Genomic DNA, 19238 nt, shown 5'->3' with positions numbered 1-19238 from the left:
TTAGGATTTAGTGCCAGTGACAAGGGTTATCCTATGATTTTGAGAGAACACAGAGGATGAGATGTTGGACGGTTTCTTGCTCTTTTATCTGTCCTTCAGACCTGTCAGTTACCCCCTCGCTGCCAAACACAGCACCCCTGCCTTAACACCAGGACCAGCTTTGATGTTTGATCTGCAGCTCTTGTTTGCAGAAGTGCTTGGAGGCCCTTTTGCAAACGTAACCTAAACCTTCACCCCATAAAGACCTCTTGACCTCTCTTGCTCTGGCAAACAGAAAGTGGACCGTCTACCACTCTGACTGTTTTTAGTTAATGATCGCATGCAATTACTTTGGCTGAGGTAATATACCCCAGAGTTTCCAAAATGTTGCCCAAATAATGCTTAATTAGATTGTAAAGTTGTTTAATATGGGATTTCAGGACTTGTCTTTAGGACTGCACACAGGAAACCAGGTTATTGGGAGAAGTAAGGCTGAAGCAAGACATTTGAGAACATGTGGCCATTGCAATAACCTGGTTCCTGTAAAAGCTGCGTTCCCTTACAGAGATTTTACCAATATCCAGTAGACTTATTATTGCAGTCAGTTATAAATATATTACCATAAGAGTGATATTATGCTCTTATTTTAAATTGTGTCAGGTTACAAAAAAAGAGAAGAGAACCAAAAACCAACAGCCAAACCTTCTCACCTTCTGATGACTAAGTATTGAATTGACTTTCCAAAGAAAAGGAGGAATGGATTTATAAACTAAAATACAGAAAAGATAGCATTCTATACACACAGAGAACACTGTCCTTCATAAGACAAAGTAACAATTATTGCATTTATCAAACACCCGACAGTATGATAAACAGATTTTGTTTTCATGTGTTGTGTCCATATGTCTAGAATGCAGGAAAGCAAAGTATGTTTCTGTATAATAATAAATAAATAATAAATAATACATTGTATGATTAAAGTGTAATATTTGGATATGTTAACTACTAACTTCAGCTCATTTTCAAGCCAATTGCCAAAATATGTGTAATATGAAACATGTTAAATATATGTACGATCAGCCATCGGGAGGGGTCAAAGGGTACAGATGAGTTAGTTTTAGACCTAAGGCATCCATAGGCATCTGTTGGCAACCATGTCATGCTATCTTGTCAGGAAGGGGCTAAATAATGCTCCAAAGTTAGGCAAAATGTTGCCAAATGAGAATGCTGTATTGAAATATTTCTGCATTTTAGAACAGTCATGGAATTGCAAAAATTGGGTACAACTGGTGTTGGAGTTGGGGTGGAGGAGGGGCACAATTTGGAAAGTGTTGCCTGCCTGTCCTTAATTCCTGACGGCTGGCCTGTGTACCATTGGTGGTGAAGATGTGAAAATCATCATGATTTACAATTCTGACACAACAAAATATTGTAAATTTAGTTTTGGTCAGTATTCAACTAAAGATTTACATTTTCAATGTGACTTTTGGTGGGCATTTAAATTAAAGCACCTTAATACAACGGGTACTAAACAGCTCAGAATCATGTCATCAGCATATTTAATTAATGTAGGCCTTTGCTGCTGTTGTTAAATTGTTCCACTCCATACATAGCTTCAACCCTCCTTCAGTGTCTTCCTCCTGCCAATTTTCCACTGCTCCCGTCTTCTTTCCAAGTCACAGCCCAAACACCCGACACTACATGACACCATCTATGTACTTTTACCTAAATAAAATTTTGAATGAGGGACATGTAGATGTAATATAATACCTCATTCTCATTCACAAACTAGATGGTGGCCTTTCTAATGTGTTACCCTTTCTTGTAAGTGTATCTCTCTCCATCCCTGTCATTGTTTCAAAAAGTCTCTGTTGACCTCTTGCTAAACCACTCTCTCTTTCTACATGTATTTTTTTTCTCTCCACTCCCGTGTCCATCCCTCTCAACAAGTTGCTACCACGTTCTTTAGCTCACATCCACTTAGCAGCCTTTATTTTCAAAAGGAAGATATGTGGTACTTACATAACCGGTAGCCTAATTACTGTCTCTTCCTCCAGTCTACTTTATCTACAACAGTATGTTAAATGTGGTTAATGTTAACTGTTCTCTACTTACATGTTGTTAACATTCTGTGTTGTGCGTTAATTATTTCATACTTTATTACTTAATTTTATTTATTAATAGAAACATGATTGGGTTTTTTAATCTGTGTATAGTGCTGCCTAATTATTACTCTATTGTGTTTTATGGTCTTAGTCTTAACAGCTCTAAAAATAATATTTTACAACTCAGTTAAAAATCACTGATAATACTACAACACTACAGTTTAAGATTACATTTTTATAGATTTCATTGATTATCTTTACCCATATTTTAGCAAATTCAAATTTGTAAAATTGTTTACAAGGACAACACTTCGATTGTTAATAATACTTAACACCTGCGGTTTAAGTTTAAACCTGTGTACTTCAAACAACAGTGATTTACTATTAGATAAAAATAGACTGTGTATGTATCAAAATACATTTTTGAGTTTGGAACACTACAGGTGATGGCCATAAGATTAATTAATATGAATGAAAAGGCCTCTAGCCTACTTTAACGGGTCTATGTTAATGATCCTCCCACCGCAGCAGCAGTTGTGTATGCAGGTACTAATGAACTCTTAATAGCGTTAAATCTAACAGCCTCCGAATGATTCCACTAACTGTTTTATGGCTGTGTGGGCAGAACCCTAATTGGGGACTTGTGGCAAAGAGCTCTCTTCACAGCTCTCCACAGGTTTAACAACCTGCACTATGCAACCCAAGCTTCACTTTATTGTGCCAAAGAAGAGAAAATTAAATTATAGTTGGTTACTTGGTTAATTTGCATTTCCCTGACATGCCTTATATTTAGGCCCATTCCACATGGGGTAACAAGAAATTGCTGAGTACTGTATCATAATTTAAAAAAAATACAGGTATACATATAGTAACAAAATGCCTAAAGAAAGACATCAATCCTAACATATTTGAATTAATTGTGCACCAAGTAGCAGAATTAATAAATAGTGCTTTTCTTGACTGTGATAAAGGCCTTTCTTACTCATCTCTAAGGCTTATACACTTGCATAGCTTTCACAAGAGAAAAGTAAAAAAGCCAGTGGGGAAAGTTTATAAATTAACTAGATTAATGTGAGAACAATGTTTGTTAATTGTGTGTTAAATGAAAAGGTCAAATGCTATGAGCAAAGTAAAGACTACATAGTTTGTGTGTTTGAAGAAATCGGATAACCTTATCAAATTAAAAGTCATGCATGCAATTAATTGTGTATAACTGTGTGAGTCAGAGGGGGGTCCTGGTGTATTTCCGGAAAAGAGGATTAACTGTAAAGAAGGAAGTCTTCCTCTGGCTGTTCCCCCGCTGAGAAATGACCGAGGTGTGACGGAGGAGATTCCAGAGCACACAACAAAAGGCAGGCACTTTGATTTGAACAGCAGTTTTTGTTAGCAACACACACACACACACACACACACACACACACACACACACACACACACACGGTTCTGATCCTCAGCAGCCTTGCCCTCAGGTCTAAAAAGTCGGGGGAGCATTTTTGGGCAGTGACTTGGAAAGAAGACAGAGGCAGTGGAAGATTGGCAGGAGGAAGACTCTGATGGAGGGTTGAAGCTATGTATGGAGTGGAACAATTTAACAACAGCAGCAAAGGCCTACATTAATTATAAAACTGTGGAGGTTTTGGCCTGAAGCAGTGTTTCAAACAGAGAGGGGAGGGCAGTGGCAGCAACAGGGAAGGGTGGGTGGGGTGAAAGGAGGTTCCTGAGACTCTGTATGATGGATGGACTGGTGAGAAGATGTGGGGGGAGAGGGGGAGTATACAAAAGAAAAATGACCCAGACTACCGCTGATGTAGTGGGAGGGAATGCAGGGCAGCAGAACATGTGTGGGGATCTCATCACCAAAAAGAGGGATTTGCAATACCACCAAATTAAGGCTACCCAAACACAGACATTCAGTGGAGTAAACATTGAAATAAATAAATAATGTTTAAAAGCTTGCTCTGAATGTGTTATTTCTTTAAATGCTCCATTTTGAGGCCAAATTGTACAGCACTGCAGTAATCACTGCAGTTTCACTATATGCCAGGAAACTGGATACAACGCTGAGCTCTTACACCTTTCATGATGTCTCTGAGGCTTGAGTAGTAGGCATAAACCTTTTGACTGGGGTTAACTTCAGGTTTAAAACATGATCCCAGCCACCCCCCCCCCCCCCCCCCCCCCCCCCCCCAACACAGACAGGCAGAAATGAAAACCTCTCCTCACACACACCAACTTGCTCTCTCTCCTTTGGCCTGCTAAAGTCATTATGGCTCTAAAAATTGTATCAGCTCCAGTCAGACAGGCAAATAGTTAGTTAAGACAGTTATACAGACAGCAACCTGCAAACTAAGAAGCCTCTGTGCTTGGGACAGGCCGGCTAAATGTCTGGCTACTCTTCAGAGGCTCTCAGGTGTGACCAGTCGGTCTCCTGTGTACCATAGCCAAGGTGGCAGACAGGCACAGAGGTGTTCTGTGAGCCTGGAGTCAAATGAATATCTGCTCTATCTCTCCCGTCACAGGCTGCATACGCTCCTCTGAGCAACTCAAACACAAGCCAGATCTTCTTTCCTGCAGAACTATGCAGGCTTTCACTGAGTTAATGCATATTTTTAGGCTGAGCCAAGGTCAGACATTCTGCCAAAGACCTGCTTGACACGTAATTTCTCCCAGCAGCTGCGGTTTCTTACATTTGATGACTAACTTTGCATTTGAATCAAAGACTTTAGCCAGACCACAAATGCATTGCAGCAGGATTTTAAGAGAGGATGATGGGGGCTTTGGTTCTTAGCTTACTCACACATGACTTTCTCACTGCACTAACACTGTTACATTAGTGGAGCCTGAACCCTACAGAAGAGGCCCTAATGTCCCTCTCGTTGCACTTGCACACCACACACCCACACACACACCCACCACACCCACACCACATACACACACACACACACACACACACACACACACACACACACACACACACACACACACATGCACAACTCTTTCCTGAAATTGCTGATGGCTTGTTTTCATGAACATATATTATTTCCAGATGGAGGTCATGAATAAAACCTGACGGAAACAAGTCGGGTGAAACTGGAAACTTAAAAAAACAAAAATGGAAGGGTATGGAGCTGAGTAAAAAAAAAAAACTGTCTCCTCCCCCGCTCATTCCCTCAACCTTAAAAAAAAGGACCAACTTGTCAATTACACGGTTAAAAACAGAGGAACAGTACCACATATGAGCATACGTTTCACCACGACGCAAATATAAAAACATCTCTAGACAAAAAAAGGACTTTCATGAGAAAACAAACACAAAAGGGCTCAGAGAAGCTCAACCTTCAAATTTCCACACATATTTCCAGCTAAATAAACAAAGTCTGAAGGAAGAAAGGGAATACTTTCAAACTCAACTGAGAATACAAAAACTATGCTGTGAAGACTTCCTCTGGAACAACCACAGGTTCTGATGCCGTGATGCTGATTCACCAACCCCAGGCTCTCAAACAAAGCTGAACATGAAAATAGACATGTTGTATTCCATACATATACAGGGGATATAACTATAATAATAAGAATAACACGTCTAGACTATAGAAATATTCCCACAGCTGTGAATATACACAGAATCCAACTGAATAACCTAATGAATCCATCACCGCTCTGCATTTGTTTCAAAACACTTGGACAGCTATGGACAATGCCAGAACATCCATTATCTCTGTCAAAAGGAGTGCCAAGACAAACCAGTCAGACGCCAGACATGTACTTCTCTGAGTCGATGTGGAGGAGGATGAGAAGCAGCTGTACATTTCAATAAATTAAAGCTTATCACTGGGAGATGGGTGTGCTCTGTATTATCAGCCTGGAGACCTTACCAGTGGATAAATGCTTTACAAGTTACGCTGTGTGACCAGTCAATAAGTCAAGGACTCATCTATCAGCTAGCTACTTTTGACTGTTGAGTTCTAACTTGTGTAGCTACTGGAGAAAAACAAATCAATTTAAAGGAATAACTTGACATTTTTGGAAAAAAGCTCATTTGCTTACCAAAAGTTGAATAGTTTGATATCAATTTCATGTCTGTAAGGGAAAGATGAAGCTTTCACCAGCAGCTAGTTAGCCTTGCTTAGCACAAAGATTGAAAACAGGGGAAAACAGCTAGCCTGTCTCAAACAAGCTCCATCTACCAGCACCTCTAAAGCTCACTGAACAACATGATACATGTCTTGTTTATTTAATCTGTAAAAAAAATAATTTGCCATTTAAGTGCCACACTAATTCTTGGCAGTGACCAGCGACTTCCTTTTAAAATAGCATTACCTTTGGACAGAGCGAGGCTAGCTGTTTCCCTGTTTCCAGTCTATATGCTAGGTTAAGATAGCTAGTTGCTAGCTACTGCATGTGAATTTACTAGACATGATAGGTGGTATCAATGTCATCATCGAACGCTAAGCGTTTTCCCAAAAAATATGTTTTAACTGTCTCTTTTTGATTGTAACAGACAAATACTTAACTATGGATCCTTTCTTAGAGGTGTTCTTAATAACATTCAAAGATTACAGCTAAGTTTATAATTCTATACCTATGGTATGATGGAATTAATGAAAAGTTATAAAAAACAAAATGAGGTTCCTAGATCTACATACACTCTTTATTTAAATGGTATTGATATTACGAGCAGCAAATGTACCAATAAGCACATCACAAAATACTTTCTAATTTGAAAGAAAATTACACCTTGTTGAAAAACATTCTGGAATTCTCATTTTACTGATATTAAGTGGCATAGGGCAAGGCTTGTTCCTTTTAGATATTGTATCACAAAGTTGTTGATACAACAACAATGTACCTTTTGTAAGAAAGAACTCATCTTTTTTATGGCTGCTCATTCTATACATTCTGGAAAGACTTTAAAATGTACATAGTATCTAAAACAACATATACAGTTTTAGGGAAACATGTTATCACCTACTTCAAAAGTAAAGATAGGAACTTGTGTTATATTGCAATTTTTTTATTTTGTTAGGTATGGTCCATATTCAAAAAGCTAAATTCTCTAAATCAGTCCCATGTTTTATACTATTATTAATTGAATTTGATAGGTACTTTGAGTCTCTTAAATTGGTAACAAATAGAAAGGCATTTCAACAACTACTTTCTATTCATAATTATTAAAATAAGAACACTTGCTGTCACCACATTTAATGAAGATTGTAAGTCTGTCACCTTTTCATTGATTTATTTTTTGTTTAAATTATTATTTTCCCGTTTATTTTTACTTTGTATTATGTCATATGTATGTGTGCATGTACAATGTATGTGTACGGACTGAGATGATTGTTTGTAAAAAGAATTCTAAATCAAGAAATGTAAAAAACTAAACTAAACCAATTATTGTGCTAAGCTAAGCTAATCAGCGGTTTTTCGTTGCTTCATCGTTACCCTACAGGAATGAGAGTGCTATCACTATTCTCATCTAACTCTCTGCAAGAAGGCAAATACACATTAATTCCCAAACTATTCCTTTAACAAATCCAATATTGATTTTTGTGCCTATCTGTAGTTCTTTCACTGAGGTTTTAAATCCACTTACTGTAGCACAGATAAAACACACACATCTTGAGGGGGATTATTCCCCCACCATTCAACCAGTCCTTCTAGTGAGTCCTGCTGTGTTGGTCCAGTGAGTTGTTTTGTTCTTATCTAGTCTGACTCAGACTTCTTATCTCCATAATCATACTCTAATCAGCCAGCTTTGTCCAGACAACAAGGGGCCAACATGAGGCAAAGAGGACCCCGAGGCCTCCCCTGGATCCCAGCCATATAAGTGTTATTTGTAGACAAGACGTGCCCTTTCATGTCAGTAGTGGTGGTATGGCTGAATCACAAAAGGTCACCTCATTCAAAGATATTTGGAGTTTTTTTTGTTTTCTGATAAATTCTTTTGCATTATTTTGTATTGTAGCAACAGGAAATATGTGAAGAGTGGGGGATGATATATTTCAAAAGTCTCTGGCTCATTTCAGGACATCACTGGTATTTGGTCTTCTTTTTCTCTCCCAACAGACTCTGTGGTTGCTACAAGTCCTGACTTTACAAAATCTTCATCCTGCCACTCTGTAGTTCTGCCCTTATCTCAACCGGCTCTTCCTGGCAGACACAGATGGCAACCCCATTGGTGTGCAAACCGCAGATTGAGCACCGATTGTCCTGATGACTGCCTTTGTCTTACAGTAATGCCCCCTCACTCACCATAAGAAAGGGCCGGTAAGTAAGCTAATTTACATGTAATAATTAAAGCTCATAATGAGCTCAGCATGACAGGGCATTTGAATGCATTCCTCTGGTATTGTGCAAACTCTGCGGAGCACCGTAGGTTTGCAGTCTCACCCATTCAGATTGTAGATATGGAGACACACAAGCAGATAAAGGATTTAAAACACACAGAACCAGGTTAGCATACACATGAAAGTTTCACCTCCCCCAATGGGGGTGGGGGGAGAGAGAGAGAGAGAGAGAGAGAGAGAGACACACGCACACACACAAAAATGAAACAGCAAAATCTAGAAACAATACATTTATATAATTACAAAAGTGTAAAACTGTACAATTACAATAAAAGTGAAGTATAAAAAAACACTGAAGTGAATAATTTTTCATTGAAAATAAAAGTTTCACCCACAAGGTGCATGTAAACTATAATGCACAATCATGTAAGAACAATTACATTTCATTTGATCATATAAATATTTATGAGCTAAGCAATATAAACTAAGTTTACAAAAGTACGTACAAACAGACGGCTCTGGAATGGTTTTAATCATCTTCGCTCATTGTTGATGTGGAAATGCTTACGTGGTTGTTGCCATCTCATACCACAGCGCAACTAAGCCAGAGAACCATGAAAAAACAGCCGCAACCTCAGCGCATTACCATCAAAGTGTATTTGTATAAGAGCTTGTTTTCTTTTCTCGTCCCCAGGCTTCAAACGCTGAGCTACAGCGGCTGTGCATATTACCTCTTTGGCTTAAAAATCCTACTTTGGGGACCCGGCCTCACAACAAAAGCCGACACACATGGCAAATAATGTTGAGGGCACAAGGCTCTCCCTCCTTAATTGTACCTGAAGGGAAATCCCTTTAAATAGTAGTTGGCAGAGGTAGTGAGCTGGCAGGCAGATCAAACGATCACTGAGCAGAAGCCCTATAAATACATCACATTCACTTGCCTCACTTCAAACGCCTCCTCAGCCTGGCCTCTACACTCCTCCTACAAATCCACAGAGCAGAGGAGCGTACAACATGTTCACAAGGAGGAGTTCTCATCTTAAGCACAACATTTTGTGTGATTTTTCTCATCCCACTTTGTAACAACTCCATATTGAGTCAAACAGTATTGTTCCGTTTGGTCCATGTGTCATACAGTGGAAGCTTCAGGAGCTTTGGTTTTCTTCACATACACCTCTGATATCCCATTGGGCACCAGATGACTGAAGCTGCTCCTAAAAGAGGCCAGGAGGTGACCTGCACAGCACGGAAAAAAAGAGGCATGTTAAACACATCAGCAACATCAATGAAGAAGCATGTCTTGACTTGATTTCCTTAATAACTATATACATTTCAACAAAGCTTCATCAAAAGATTAAAGTAGCAGCAGCTGAGTGTGTTTACTCAGCCGTCTTAGGCAGACATGATCTTGTGGGTAACTATACATGCTTATTATAGAGTACTCAAAGCTTTTGGCTGATTTAATTGATGCAATGAGTTTTACAACATAAAATGAGCTGGAAAACAAGTATAACATCAGCAATGTGATAACAGTGTTTTTTTTAATTTTTTTTACAGAGTTCATCTGTGGCTTTACTAACCCGTCCATGTCTTCTGTCCGGTCAAAGTGAAGCTGTTGCATTGAGAATGGGAGTTACAGATGTAAGCTGCCTCTTTGGCGCTGTGGACTGACAGCACGCAGCCCTGCTGGCTGTAGGACGGCCAGCAGCGGTACTCCCCGTTCCCAGAGGTCCCCATACCTCGCATCACGGTGTAATCTAACCACAAAGGAGGAGATGCAACTTCAATACACGAGGCTACTGAAACATTTTGAAGCGTTCTCTGAGGATAAGATGAAAGTTTAATGATCACTGTAGGGAAACTGATACTGTGCTGCATCGCATGAAGAGAATACAGATAAGAAAAGGACAACAAAGAAAACAGGTTAAAAGGTGAAGATACAGCGTCTTTGTCATGCACTACACAGCTCATGCTGGCTCAAAGGGATTCTTAACAGGGCCATGATTGACAGGTTTGAAGAGGTAAAAGATACATTAACTTAGGTTCAGCTGTTTTACATTAATTATAATGTCTAGTGGTCATTTGCCGGCACTAGTAGCACGGAAGGATTTGGTTTATTGTAAACAAAAAAAGGTTGCGTTTTATCATGAAAAAACAGTAGTCATTTACATAGACTTCCTGTGGAAATGTTCATATATTGGATTTTAGAAAACTAAATTTATGTTTTTGGAAACATAGTGACAGCTTCAAATAGCCTCTTTTTTTGGTTCAAAACCCAAAGATATTTAATTTACTTTCACAGGTGCAAAAGAAAAGCAGAAACTCCTCATAACTAAGAAGCTGGATCCACAAACCCTTTGGGATTCTTGCTTGAATTAAGCCAAAGATAAAAGGTAGTTGCACTTTATTTTTTGTTAAACACGTTAATGCCAACCCAGAAACTTCTATGTCTATTATGGTCTTTGTAAAGACTTGACCCCCTTTTGAGCTTTTCTCTAACGAGCTGTTGCTTCACTCTGAAAAATCAGTTCACCTTCCTCCTGCCCAACATTTGTGTTACATTCATCATTATAACTTTTTTCAGTCAGACTTCTTGCGGATCTGGCCTTAAATCATAGGCTACAATTAGAGACTGAGGAGAACAAACACACACACACACAAACACACACACACACCCACACACACACACAACACACACACACACCACACACACAACACCACACACACGCACACGACACACGCACAGCGCACGCGCACACACACGCACACGCGACGCACACACGCACAGGACAAAAGCCTTGTCTGTTCATACGGAGGAGGCAGCACACTGTTACAATCTGTTAACCTTCCTAAATGGCAGGAGCTGGTGTGTGTCTGTGTGTATCTCTGTGTGTGTGTGTGTGTATTGTTGAGAGGAAAAAGGACACAAGGATCTGCATTCTGGGTTTGAGCAAAGGGAACAAGTAGAAGGAGTGTTTCGAGGATCCTTCTCAGGGGAGAAAAAATGAGGCCTGTTGGGGAGCGGGTGGCAGGCCTCAGCTGTCGAGGAGACAGAGATGTATGAATATAAGCTCTTTGTGTTTAAGATGTAGGACGGGAAAACAGCCTTCCTTTCATAAAACAATATAAAGAATTTATTTAGGACAGTGCTCAGGACCTAAATTAAATCCACTCTGACTTTTTTGCACATAACTAAATTCATAATTGCAGCAACAGCCATATTCAGAAACTACCGACATGTCTTTACTGGATTCTGGCCTCTTCAATCCAATCACAAATGATATCAGCTGTGGAAAAGTTACATCCACATTACCAATGACTCCCCATCTGTCAGCAATTTCAAATTAAGCCATGATGAGTGACTTACTCACACATGCACATACACACTCGCTGTGTTACCATTTGGCTTCTTTTATCAACCTTATTGCGTCTTTGGCTGCAATTTTCTTTTTACATTTCTTTTAAGGGAGAGATATTAATGAGCCCATGTGTTTTTTTTAATACACACTTGCACAATCTTTGTTTCTCTCTTCTGGTTGTTTAACATTTTAAAGCAACTGTTGAACATTTTGAGAAATGTGCTTATTTGCAATCATGTTTGTATGCTAAATATATAGCTAACGCCAGCAGCTGGTTAGCTTAGCTTAGAACAAAGACGGGAGAAAGAGAAACAGTTAGCTACCTTGCTCTGTCCACTGGTCAAAAATTATATCTATGGCCTATATCTAAAGCTTACCTATTAACACATTATATACGGTTTGTTTAAACTGTATAAAATCCAAATCGTAAAAACAACATTTTGCAGTTTTACAGGGGTTATGTGCTGGACTGTAGGTTGGTAGCAGTAAATTACTAAAAGACTCGTGGACAGTGGAAAGGTGCAGGTAGGCAGATCTTTAACCTTTGGATAGAGCCAGGCTAGCTGTTACCAGTCTGTATGATAAATTAAGTTAATCGGCTGCTAGCTGTGACGATAGCCGTCTACCAGACAGATACTTTATGGAATATTAGTGCTCACCATGAGAGTGGTATTATTCCTCTCATGTAACCCTCTGCATGAAAGTGAATAAGTGTATTCACCAGGCTTTTCTTCCACCCAAAATTTGACCTCCGTTTCAACAAAACCCACACTATGGCGAAATAATCTACACACACATTTCTTTGGGTCTTATCACACACACTTAGCAGCAGCAGGGTTGACTCATGGCACCTACTTGTTAAGCTAGAACATTCCCTGCTGGTGTCAGCCCCAACGCCCAGGCCTCTTTACCCTGAATCTGTGATTAAATTCACAAAGCCTTGCTATATAAACAGTCCAGCATCTGGGGGGACGGAAAATCTCACCACAGGAACGCAGCCAGTCATTCTGTTATTAATATTTCATAGAGCTGAGAGGAACAAACGGGGGGGGGGGGGGGGGGGGGGGGAGCTACAGTAGAGTGAGTGAAGATGAGGTTGAAGAGAAATAAAGTAAAGGACTTTCAGTGCTAATACTGAAAGAATACAATAGTGGGGTGAAAAGTTTGCAAAAAAGTAACCTTTTTTACTTTTACTTTATAAAAGGCAAAAGTATGTTAACCGAGTTTCTTTCATGTAAAGAATTAAAACGTTGCACAAAGAGTTTACATAAAAATCTCTATATCAGTATCCTGAAAGGCTAAACAGAATAACTCCATGTAATCCCAGCACTGTTTTTTTAAATGAACGCCGACTGTGCTTTCTGAGCCAGAGACATGCAGGATTAATCCCACTTTGTTGATCTTGTCCTCTCATTCCAGCTGCCTAATAAACCTGTCAAAACAGCCTGTGCGGGACAAACACCCCCCTTTCATTTTTTTAAAGATACAAAATGAAAACAGAGGTGTAGACTGTCTGAGTTTGCTCTATAAAAGTGTGTGTGTGTGTTTTTTTTCTTTCTAGAAGAAAGAAGAAAAGGGTCTACAAGAGGGCCCACTGTACTTTATGAAAAGCAGCATTCATTCCACAAGCTCTTACCTCTGATTATTGATGGAGGCAAGTTGTCCAGGTGCAGGCCAGATTTGTAGAGGAGGAGGATGTGTTCAAAGGCATCCAGCGTTTGATTGATGTCAGCTTTCAGCTCCCCTGGACACACACAATGCATTAAAATCTAGTAAAGATCTACAGACATAAAGTCATACTATCCAATATGGATGATATGGTTTTCCCTCACTATACGTCTCCTGTCTAATCCCAGTCGTGTGATCTCAACAGATAACAAATTGTTGTTACATGTCATGAAGCATCATGCCAAGCTCATTAAAAGAAGCACTTTTACAGAGACATGTCATTACACGACTGCAATAATGAAATTATTTGCTTTCTAATCTTCAATAGTGAGCGTCCTGTCATGTCAAGACGTCTCTCGTCCTCACCTGTGGAGTTCATGATGTGGTCTACCAGGTGTGTGAAGCCGGGCGGGGCCTGGTGAGGCAGCAGGTAGGTGAAAAAATACCTGGGGCCAGGCAAAGACAACTAAATCAGTCAGACAGAAAGACAGACAAGCCCCGTCACATAGTTCCCACAGAACATGACTTGTCTCACACTGGTGTTAAAACAAATACAGGCCATAACGCTGTCTGTTTTGAACAGAAACAATTTATTTTTTTCCACTCAAACTACCAATTTATTTATCACACCTTCTCCATCAAAGGGCATATTTCCAGATGCATGTCTTTACTATCAACATTTCAGGAGTCGACTGGACCTGTATTTAAACAATCATTCATGTAGCTGCTGCTCCATCCATCCATAACACGTCTATCATGTAGTAAAGCTGTCACTTCTCTTACCTATAGGCATTGTAAATGTTCCTCTTTTCATTCAAGCCCTCACACACTCCCTGGGTCGAGCAGGGCAGAGTGAAATTTCGGTGTGGAAACTGGAGGGTGCAGTCCGCATCCATCTGGCATGAGGTCTCCTCGGCACTGGCGTCGTCCAGGTCGGTGAGTTTCAGCTCGCCGGACACGGTTACAAATTGCCGGGGCTGGAAGTCCAGCAGAGTCACGGAGCCCAGAGGAGACTGCGAGAGGAAGTGGAGGAGCCTAACCAGGTCCAGACACACCTGGGATCAGACATGCCAAAACCAGATCAGCTGGACTGATGACAGTTCGTTAATTCTAAACATTCGCTGGTTCTAGCTCTCCAATGTGAGGATTTGCTTTTTTGGCTGTTTCATATAATTTAAAATGGAATATTTGCTAATTTTGTAATGTTGGTTGGACAAAAATAGCAATAACGATGTCACCTTGGGCTTCAGCATCTTAAATGAAAAAAACTATTTCATAGATTAAATTAGCTCCGCAACTAATGATTATTTTCAATAATCATTTTGGCCATACAATAAATATAAATAAAATGCCCATCACAATTTCCTAAAGTCCAAGCTGACATTCACACAGCTTTTTTGTCCTACCAACAGTCCAAAACGCATAAATACTCAGTTTACTACCATAAAAGAGACAGGAAAACATCAGTGTTTGCTCTAAATAAAGACTTAAATGATTTGATTTAAAGTCAGAATAATCAATAAAGAAAATAACTGCTACTTGCAACGCTAATGTAGCTCACAAATCGGGTTTAGTTTTTTTTACGATTCCCTCCAACCCTGCCACTCGTCGAATAAAAACCTTTAATAAAATGTTGGAATAACACTAAACATTCTTTGTGGTAAAGCTAAACACTGACTTGTTTTTTCCTGAATAGGTGACGCATTGGACAATGTAATTAAGTTTCATTACAATCTTAAAAATGGTAAAATATTTAAAAAAACTTCAGTCTTGCAAAAACATTATTTGCTTTTAAGACGTTTCATCAGACACGTTTGAAAGTCATTTCCTGAGTCTGCTTTTATAGGAGTCTTTAAATCCTACAATAAAACAGAAAGAGAAAATAAGTAGGCTACTGAAGGCAACATAAAGGCATTAGCCACGCATTGACAAAGCATGAAATGATTCTGTCACACTACAAACATAGCTGCGGTGTTAGGTAATGCTCCGAGTCTCTGGGACGTCACTTGGTGTGGGATCGAAGCACTGTAATAACAGGGCTGGGTGAAACCGTACACCCCCGGATTACTGTAGCCTGCGCAGATGCACCGTAGCTGAAAGGGGCCGAGCAGCTCCAGGGGGGTATTATGAACGTCTATTTGGGTGATGCAGCAAAATGAGGCCCATAGCTGACATGATACTTGCAGCTTGTGATGTTGCTTTTGCTAATCATGCAAAACATGCATGCTCTGACATTTTGTTTTCTCTTCCACATATTCTTATTGTCCCCTCTTTCAAAACACATCCATGCATCCATAACACACACACGCTTGTTGACTCCCACTGTGAACATACCTGTGATGGGGGTTGACTACAACTGTGTGTGTGTGTGTGTGTGTGTGTGTGTGTGTGTGTGTGTGTGTGTGTGTGTGTGTGTGGTGACATGACATTCCTAGCCTGCAGTGGATTAACTCCAGGACCCATCTCCATTCCAACCACGGCCTGATCAAATACACTGAGGGACAGATGTCAGACTTCCAGGAGTTTCAAATGTCTGCCTCCCTCATCTTTCAACTTTTCATCTCTTGAGCCAAGAGGAGCAAGGGCTTGCATGTGCATAATGTGCAAATGTACATGTGCAAGGGAGATTTTCAGGCCTACCCGTGTGTAGTGTAGTGTACTGTAAAGGATAAATGACAGAGCATGCGTATCGGCAGCTGAAAGTGGGAAGTAACGTGCTTACCCGGAATCTGTCCTCCCAGGGACTCTGGAGCAGCTGGATCATCTGGAGAGGATTCCCCTGCTCCAGAATGACTGTGACTCTTCCCCCTTCTCCTCCTCTTCCTCCTACATCTCCTGCACAGTGACCTTTGAGCTGGGAAAGTGGGAAATAACTGTTGGTTAGTCCCAGTGAAATAGAGTACAAAAAAGATCATTATGCTACAGTTTGTTGTTGCTTTTTAACTCTGCAGAAATCAGAGAACGCAACCGGCTTGAGTGTCTAAAAGTTGGGAACGTTGTGGTGAATTGAGAGGACATGATGTTCTGCCAACCGTTCTCTCAACAGCTAAAACTTGTGACAATAAAATCGCATTAGCTTAGAGGGGGAATGTGTTCTTGTCACTTATTAAATTAAATTGATTGAGCTGCTGGACATTCCGCTGTCACACGACTGCTGGAGAAACAAACCCATCCGTTTAATTCAAACTAGTCCTAAATTGGGCTGTAATGGTTTGAGTGAATAAACTCTGTGGGGGTTACAGATGCAACCGGGGATAGTAGAGGAGACAGAGGCACATTGTCTGCTCTTGCCAAACTGGACCCAGAGGTCAGAAGAGGGTCAGTGAATTTAATTTAATTACATGGAAAGGTCCTGCAGAGCCAGTGAGGCCTTTCATCCAGTTCACTTTGTGTGAGACAAAGGAACATGTGAGCATGGCTCCATGGATTATGGAAATTCCTAAAAAAGTATTCAAGGGTTTAAAAAGGTAAGCAGTAGCTTCTAATGCACTACATCCCAACTACATTGCAGTACAAATAGAGTGTCTATAATAATGTTTTGGCATTTGGACATCAACCTTAAATATTCTTTTGTATAAAAACTTTTTTTAAAGTCTTTAAATGTATGCACCCAAGGCAGACAGAGGAAACCCTTTACCTGGATGACGTTTGGATGCTTCAGCCTCTGCAACAGAACTATTTCTTTCTTTAACTTGTAAGAAACGAGCTCACGGCAGCCTCGAGGGTCTTTAAAATCCTCCACACACTTTCCCATGTCTATCCCCTGCTCGTTGACAAGTTTTAAGGCCACAGGCTGACCTCCGGCTAGATTCACTTTGACAACCAGTTTGGTGTATCCAGACCCGAGGATCTCCACCGCCTGCATGTCCACCAGAGAGTCACAGTCCATTTCATCCATATGCGCTTTTCTGGAGCCATGCGTGATCTCATTCCACAGATTGTAATCCAAAATCGAGTCAAGCGTTTGATCATGTTGGAGAGAATGTCGACTGTACCCGGGTAGTCTGTTTTCATCATCATCATCATCATCATCATGACCAGGTAAAAGCAGCGGAATAATTTCTTTGCGCCTCTCGTTGAGTTGGTAAATCAACGCCCCGCGGAGCGATGCGAACTCCTCCTCATCAGCAGCAACAGTTGCATTGGATAAGTGAGATTTCCTCGCTCCAAACTGCTGCACGCTGCTTATCAAGAGGGACACCAGAATAGAAAGAACTACGAAAGCCAGGAGGGCAGCCGCGCGTAAAGAGTTGCCCATCCCGGGCATTTCCCTCTCGTGGCACGGCTACTGCAGCTGAAAAGACGCGCTACCGCAGGCTCGGACGACCGCCCAACTCCAAGTGAAAGGACTCCTGACTAACTTTTCTGCAGGAGAAGCGATCAGCCCCTTGTTTTCACATCCCCGGGAACTCCCTCTAGAGGTGTGTCCTGCCCGCTCGTAACTTTACACCCGCTGAACAACTTCGCAGGAGAGCTCGACCTCATGTTGTCGCTCAATCCGCGTGTCAAAGCGCTCTCCGCAGCTGATTTTACAACCGCAATCAGACGCTGCGCCTGCGGTTTATGAAGAAATGCAGTGGCCAAATAGTCAACTATATGTTTATTTAATACGCTCACACGCAAGCACGCACACGCGCGCGCGCGCACACACACACACACACACACACACACACACACACACACACACACACACACACACACACGCACACACACACACACGCACACTAAAAATCTAAAACTTATTTATAAAATAAAGTATTTTAATTAATTTAATTTAATTCAAAATGCAAGCTAATTAAAGTGTTATAAAGACTTTAATAAAATATATTACAATATAATTTTTTGATTATTATGAGGACTGCTGTCACCTTCACACTCTGTCCAACAGGTGGCAGCAAAACACCTTTTAGTCCTCACACTCACTCACAGACACTGACGTGTTGCTGATGAGAAGCATTATAATAACATATCAGAATTGCACAAGTTCACATTACACATTATTCTGCCCTTTGTTTCCACACAGTCTTTTTTTCTATTTCCAATTGTATCTTTATTTATCCAACCGTGTTCGTTTCACAGATCTCGGGGCAGCACTGAAGCTTTAATGAAACGTTTCCCTTTGCATCACTACTTACTGGCAGAGATCTGCCACAGGAAATTATCATGGCTGTCACCTCAGTAGCAGCCAGAAGGCAACCCCCCTCTTTTCAGCCTCGTTATTGTGTGTGTGTGTGTGTGTGTGTGTGTGTGTGTGTGTGTGTGTGTGTACGTGCCTGTCAGGCTTTGGATACGTGTGTTTTGGGCTGTTTTTTTGTTTCTCGTGTGTGCATGTGTGTGCCAGTTAATCAGTGTCTGGAGTCAACAAGGCATTAGCCATGTCAGCTGCAACGCAGGCTGTTCAGAAAACTCCATGCCACCCACCAACACAGCAGCCATTGTTAAATCCGAGGACAACATTGCTCAAAAACAAACCTGAGCATGAAGATTATAAAGAAAGTCCGAGCTCAAAGGTCCACTTACTTGCTTTTGGAGCTCTCAGCTGCATCCTTTGAAGAGAAAGGATAACACATTTAAACCCCTCTCCAACATAGATTGGCTTCCCTCTCACATCTAGCAGCTCTAAGTCAGTCAACCCATTTTAGATTTATGTATGAATCAGTTTTGAACAGCATTACTCACTGAAGCACTTATAATAAATTAAGCTACATTATTGAAATATAAATTAAGATATGGCAGTGTCTCAGCTTCTCATTTCAAATCATTAAAATGACTTTTCTGTCTCTTACCACATTTTCTCACACACTCCTTTTCAAAATCTTTGCCTTTCTTCCAATAAATCA

General features: G+C 40.6%; 1 protein-coding gene across 1 annotated transcript; it reads right to left on the bottom strand.

Moving 5' to 3' along the window:
• Positions 1-9105: 9105 nt before the first annotated feature.
• pkdccb (protein kinase domain containing, cytoplasmic b) lies at positions 9106-17665 on the bottom strand. Its single transcript, XM_032499470.1, has 7 exons — positions 17036-17665; positions 16121-16252; positions 14182-14453; positions 13765-13844; positions 13367-13474; positions 9952-10128; positions 9106-9607 (listed from the first exon to the last, which is right to left on the bottom strand). The coding sequence occupies exons 1-7, from the start codon at positions 17663-17665 to the stop codon at positions 9501-9503; spliced, it is 1506 nt and encodes a 501-aa protein (XP_032355361.1). The 3' UTR covers positions 9106-9500.
• Positions 17666-19238: the final 1573 nt, after the last annotated feature.

Source organism: Etheostoma spectabile, chromosome 20 (genome assembly GCF_008692095.1).
Source record: "Etheostoma spectabile isolate EspeVRDwgs_2016 chromosome 20, UIUC_Espe_1.0, whole genome shotgun sequence".
NCBI lineage: Eukaryota > Metazoa > Chordata > Actinopteri > Perciformes > Percidae > Etheostoma > Etheostoma spectabile.
The sequence above is the reverse complement of the archived record's forward strand: the minus strand, read 5'-3'. Positions and strand labels throughout refer to the sequence as shown.

Excerpts from the sequence above, each read along its gene's own strand:
- pkdccb (XM_032499470.1), bottom strand. The coding sequence starts at position 17,665 with ATGCCCGGGATGGGCAACTCTTTACGCGCGGCTGCCCTCCTGGCTTTC. Across the intron at positions 16,253-17,035 it reads AGCATCCAAACGTCATCCAG|CTCAAAGGTCACTGTGCAGG; the intron begins GTAAAGGGTTTC and ends CCACTTTCCCAG. Across the intron at positions 14,454-16,120 it reads CCTGGGAGGACAGATTCCGG|GTGTGTCTGGACCTGGTTAG; the intron begins GTAAGCACGTTA and ends GTCTGATCCCAG.